The sequence below is a fragment of the Pinus tabuliformis genome, chromosome 9 (genome assembly GCF_031772625.1).
Source record: "Pinus tabuliformis cultivar Carrire ecotype Pingquan chromosome 9, CPIR1, whole genome shotgun sequence".
NCBI classification, from domain to species: domain Eukaryota; kingdom Viridiplantae; phylum Streptophyta; class Pinopsida; order Pinales; family Pinaceae; genus Pinus; species Pinus tabuliformis.
Genome location: NC_142307.1, coordinates 1,431,071,642 through 1,431,077,493, shown reverse-complemented (window position 1 = coordinate 1,431,077,493; position 5,852 = coordinate 1,431,071,642). Strand labels below are relative to the sequence as shown.

At 38.0% G+C, this 5,852-nt stretch overlaps 1 protein-coding gene across 10 annotated transcripts; it reads right to left on the bottom strand.

The window, feature by feature from the left end:
- Positions 1 to 2,066: 2,066 nt before the first annotated feature.
- On the bottom strand, positions 2,067 to 5,410 carry LOC149153929 (uncharacterized). 10 transcript variants are annotated; one of them, XR_016262902.1, is made up of 7 exons: positions 4,380 to 4,480; positions 3,883 to 4,150; positions 3,371 to 3,442; positions 3,070 to 3,128; positions 2,788 to 2,945; positions 2,502 to 2,598; positions 2,067 to 2,277 (listed from the first exon to the last, which is right to left on the bottom strand). XR_016262902.1 is itself a non-coding variant. In XM_089440800.1 (7 exons), the coding sequence occupies exons 2-7, from the start codon at positions 4,130 to 4,132 to the stop codon at positions 2,253 to 2,255; spliced, it is 639 nt and encodes a 212-aa protein (XP_089296926.1). In that variant the 5' UTR covers positions 4,133 to 4,150; positions 5,021 to 5,410; the 3' UTR covers positions 2,067 to 2,252. The 10 variants fall into 10 exon arrangements, 6 of the variants coding, with proteins under 6 accessions (XP_089296926.1, XP_089296924.1, XP_089296927.1 ...); XR_016262903.1 differs by having other exon boundaries at positions 2,067 to 2,156; XR_016262900.1 differs by having other exon boundaries at positions 2,502 to 2,635; positions 2,810 to 2,945.
- Between the last annotated feature and the right edge of the window lie 442 nt (positions 5,411 to 5,852).

Below are 5,852 nucleotides of genomic sequence, written 5' to 3'. Positions count from 1 at the left end.
TCTTTAGGCATTGAGCAAAATTGACAAAGCATCATACAAAACGCATATCTTAGATGAACAGAGACCATATAACTATAACTCGCAGATGCCCAATAGAAGTTATGCCAATACAATGAGGCCTTACAGAAGAGCGCTAATTATGATTAGACCATTCCAGTAGAGAGAGTCCATCATGTAGAAGTCCTCGAATGAGAGATTAGGAGCAGTTCTAAAACCATCTCTTCATTAATGATTTCTACAAGACTTCAACATTGCTTTAGGATATCCTCCAGGATATCAAGCTGCTTCAATAATGATGTCAAAACTCCAAGGGTGCTTCATGTCTGTTGCAGTGCAGAATTCTAGTTGGATCTACAAGGGGTGCAAGATAAAAGACATCATTGTGCTTCCAAGGTCTGCAAAACAATGCTACTCCTGTGCTTTCAACTAGGACTGTGCTTCCAAGATTTATTTATTTTTTCAAGAGTTAAGGTCTGTTATAATCGCACAGTGATAATGAACAGAGGTCTGGAAGATTGAAATGATACGGATAATAATAGAGAGGTCTGCAAGTCTGCTAGGATTGAAGGGAGCTTCTATGATCCACCTACTGAAACTTGTCTCCATGGTTTTAGTTTCAAGCTTTCACACAGGATCCAAGGGCGAGACAGTGACAGTGATTTCATCCATAACAGAGGTCACAAGGATGCAATTTGTAGTCACAGGATTGCAGGAATGTTACTACAAATGCGAGAATTCTCCAGGATCGAATGTAGTATTCTTTCATAGGTCTCAAATCGCTACAGGAATATACTTCAGGTAAGAGAAATAATAGATCCAAAACTAATATGCACAGGTCCTGTAATAATTCCACAGATCCACATCCTCATAATTTGGAAGTGTTGCAGACAATCCCTCCAATCAAATAATTTCCTGAATATTCTCGATTTGCCTGCTAAATCAGCCTTGGACAGGCAGATCTCACCAACAGAAAATAAATTGCTGCATCACGTGATATCTGGATCTATATAAAAAATATATATATTTCACCCTATTCTCATAACAGTGACATAGTAACTACCTCTGGCCAATGAAGGAGGGGGGGTGTGTGTTACAGTATGGTACCATGTCAGATGTGAGAGGAAGTCCTTCAAGCTTAAGCTGTGAAATGTATGCTTGAAGCAAAACATTGATCTTTGCACTGGGCTCTTCCAAACTCTCCTTAAACCAGAATTGGTACTCAATCTAACGGCTTTGCAAGTTCCATCTTTTCGTCTTCTCTTACTGATACATACTTAAACTCTTCACTTAAAGAAAATAATCGGCATAGCTCAATGTCACCCATTGTCAGCTTCAGATGTTCATTATAAGCAGCCATTGTACCATTAGATATGCGTCCTAGATTAGTAACTTGGAAGTATCCACTCTTTCAATCATATTCCACCAGATTGGTTTTGTCCAAGATTGTTGCAGAAAGAATCAAGTCTTCTATCCTCTCTTCCACAGTATTGTCATTCTCTTTTACTCTAGCTTGGGCTTGTCCTCACCTGTGCTCTGAAACCATGTTAAATTTTGGAGATAACATGTTCTTTGCTTAGATCAAATACTTCATTAGATTATAAGCCCATTAGCAATTCTAATTCCATTAGTAATCACAGTATCTGAAGAAAGAACATTGAACATAAGTGCAGAAGACAAGCCAAGACAAGAGAACACAGGAATTGGCTCAAGCCAGGGAAAAACCCAAGATGGGGAAAACCCTTTATCAATTCTTCTTATTATTAATATCAAAAATTTAGCAGAGAGAGAGAGATAGAGTACAATAACATTGACTTTCCATTTGACGATCTAATAACAATGTCCTTAGACAGGAAGATGGTCCAATCAATCTTCAGTTCTGACAAAACATGCTTCAGGAGCTGCTGCAATACTGATCACTGGTTAGGGTTTACTGTTAACCTGCTACGCCTTCTTTCCTCCTCTTTCAGATTTCCACAATCACTGTGATTGGGCCTCTAATCCTCTCTGCTCTTCTTCGCTGTCAATATAGGTTGGTGATTACCCTTTTGGCTAGATATCTGCCTTCCTGAGCAAGAGATATAGGCCTGTGGCCTATTATGTAGCACTGAAATACCTCTCGGCCTTGTGATTCTAAGAAAAACAAGCCTGTGGCCTACCTGTGACACCATAGAAAGAAAGCGGCCTACTGAAGGAGAGATTCATACCCAGAAGTCACGCCAAAACATCATTCAAAATAGCCCTAAAGCCTGCGTCTAGCTGTCTTCTATTAACTCGGACCTGAGAGAAAATGTGTCAGAACCCTGTAAAACAGGCATATTTCACGTACAAAAACACAAACAAGCACATTGTAATCAAAACATATTTGTTCTTTGTGGAAACAGCTAACATGGTTCACTTATAAGAAGAAATCAATACAATCTTAATAAGTCAACATGATTATGAAACTGCTAACAGATTCAAGAAACAGAGGATATGAGACATTGAACAAGCAAATGGCATACTTGACTTCCTCTCGCATTTGAGGCAAGACAGATCGAACTGCACAGTCTAAATATCCCGCTGCCTTAAGAAATATGTTGATTGCTGCTTTCTTGTTCTCTTGTAGTTGGAATAAACAAATTCCAGATCAGAAATGCTAATCAAAACAGCAAATATTGAAGAAATTAAACAGCTAAAGGGAATTAAAATGCATGAATAAATACAGACAAGCACAAAGTTGCCTGGTAAAGCAAAATCATTCTACATGAAAAGAAATATATGAGGTACTGAAAAAATCATTTTAGTTACAGTTGAGATGTGGCAAACCAACCTTCTGTCACCTTTGGCTGGTATCCATCAACAGAAGATTTTGGGATCAGCAAAGAATTTGCTTGTGATAAAGACAGCATAGACATCATATGTAGAACAGATAACACCTCATACCAAGCACTTGATATTGCTGTTTCCTGAAAAGAAAAATATCCATGAACTGTGATTTTCAATGAAAACTATCTCAATCCTCAATAAACAAGACCAAACACCTGAAACATCAATGCTACTGGAAGTAACATTCTTCCATGGAACAAGCACCTGTTCATCATCCTCCTGATTGATCCAAACAAATTCCACTAAATCTTGTAGTTGACTTCCTGCATAAAAAATAAAGCAATAGAATACTAATCAAGTTCTGCCCAGTTTTCAAATAGATCTTCATTCTCACAATGCCAATGTCTTCCATAATCTCTAATCCTATGCACAAAGGCCTACATTTTTTTATTTAATCAATTCCTCCTCCAATCTAAATATCGTCCATGCTGAGTATTGGTCATGAAATCATTCACTCACAATTACATTGTCAATATCTAGAAAAATAAGGTCCTGTTAAAATTACCTTTTGTTAATCCCAGCAAAACAGGTAGATAATCATCAAGGGCCTGCAGCAGGTCAGCCAGTGTCGAACCACCTGAAAAAAATATTGAAGAGTTTCGAGGATTAATCTACCATAATATAACTAAGCTGTAGATTCCCATCGGAGCAAACTTGTCCGCACCAGAGTACTACAAAATTTATTGTCTCTCAGAGCACAATAATTTTCTTAGAATAATACATGCACACAGATTGCAGCCTTTTATGTCTCTGAACCATGCATGCTGTATCATTTATAAAACTCCTTACATAAACTGTTTCCATAAATTGTAACTGAAGTAATTGATATGTATGCCACTTTATTGGTCTTTTCATTGTTTCTTTGATGAACACTATATCCTGCATTCTATCATTCAAAATAACCTAATGTTACATGAACAATAATTGTGTTTTGCAAAAGTTTGTACATCTTTGCACTGAGATGCTTTGACAATATAAAATAAGTTTCTCAGTAATAAAATCATGAAGAAATGTTACCATGTTGCGTTGCTGTCTTTCTTTTATTTCTTGTAGCAGGACCCTCCGCTGCTGCCATGGCAACTATTCGTGTCCGAAGTGCTGAAAGGTGCTCAACCATTTTTGCTGAGAGGTAACCTTGAAGTGATTTGCCAAAGTCAATACTTTTAGGAATGCGCAGACCTGGTACAAAAACAAACATTTCTCCACCTTGCCCCGGTTTCTTCTTTGTGCCCCCTTCATCTGTTGATGTAGATATTATACATCCCATACTTTCTCAAGACCACTTCTGCAAATACAAACACAGTGAATGATAGGAAAGCTGCGACACATTGATAAGAAAAAAACGGGAAACGTGAATCGGTTCCGACCAGATGTCAGGAACTTTTGTTAAACAACTGTAACATTGTGTTAAAGCAAAATTCTCTTGCAGGATGGGGAAAAGCCAGGACCGTTAGTATACCGTCTAAGGGACTGACACCAACTGCCTTTAACAAGGGCTGCTCACGCCCACTTACTTTGTTTTGTAAGGATCAGAGATCTGGAGAGGGGTTGGATTGACGAATCAGTTGAATTTTGGACAAATGCTGAAGAAGAGTAGTAGAGTTAAATGCCTTTCTGTTATATATTTAATGTGTATACGTCGGCAAAATATCACAAAATATTCGAGGGATGGGCAGTCTCAATTTTGATGGCCTCGCCGGCCAGGGTCTTATCACTGGGACAATACCAGGTGCCTCATAAGTTAGAGAATTGTCGAGGTGTCTTGTTTAATTAAGTTAGGCAGAAAATTGTAAAGGTTGAAGTTGGAAAGTTAGATGCAATTTGATAGGATGGGATAAAGGGTCATTGGGTTGCTGTTGTATTTTTCTGAGAAATTTTATTTAAATTCGGTTGGAAAATTCCCATCAGTATGATTGTGTAATTTCATAATTTCAGTGTCTGTAAATTCAGATTATGTTCATGGATATATATTTTAATTTTGCACATTTGAAATATGGGATATGCATGGATATAGATTGTTAGGCAAGTGAACCACACTGAAAGCAAATTGCAAGAAATAAACCGCATAAATATAATTGCAACTACAGAAATTCGAGCCATATGCACTATAGAAAATTCGAGAAATTAAACGCAGGGAAAAGGGCACTTTACTCACTCGAATAGAAAGACTGTCGAAATTCAAAGGTACTGCTTATTAAAGGAGTAGTCTAACGAGCTGCAGCGCGAGTCGAGCCCGTTCTGTGAGTTTTCGGAGTGTTCTGGTGACCTGGTGAACTGCAGGGGAGGGAGCTGCGGAGTGCCAGGGCGAATTGGTCAGGAGCAGCGCGCGGAAAATTCGAATTGAAATGGGAATTAACTCACGGGCGGCAGACAGCGATGGAAATCGGTCCTCCTGTCAGACGCAGTTAATGCGGAAGGTGCGGAGCTCGCGGTGGCGGAGCTGGGCGGAGATCGCGTTGGGTGGCGGAGGGCGGAGGAATTGTCCGGTGGCCGGAGCCGGAGGTTTTTCCGGGCGGCACCGGAAACCAGACAATTCCTCCGCCTCGTTAGACTATTTCGATGTTATTATTTACATTGGAGAGTTGAACATGGGAAAGTGAGCAGTGGAGCGTGTGAGTAGGTAGGCACGGGAAAATCTCTGTAAGTGAATGTTTATGTGGTTAATAATATTAAAATATAACTTTAGTAAATAAAAAAATATTTGCTGAATTAAGGTTTCTGTCATCCATATTAAATTTAGAGAAAAAGTTTGTCAGCATAAATCACATAATAATACATTTGTCTTAAAAAAAATATTTTTTATCTTTAACGAAATTAATTCAAAGTCAACATAAACTCAATAATAATGTGTGTTAAAAATATAAGTGAGATATTCTGAAGTTCAAAAAATTATATTGGAAAAGTGTTAATATATAAATACATATGCAATCATTTAAAAATGTATATAAAATTATTTGCCTTTTCTCTTTAATATATAAAGGAGTATT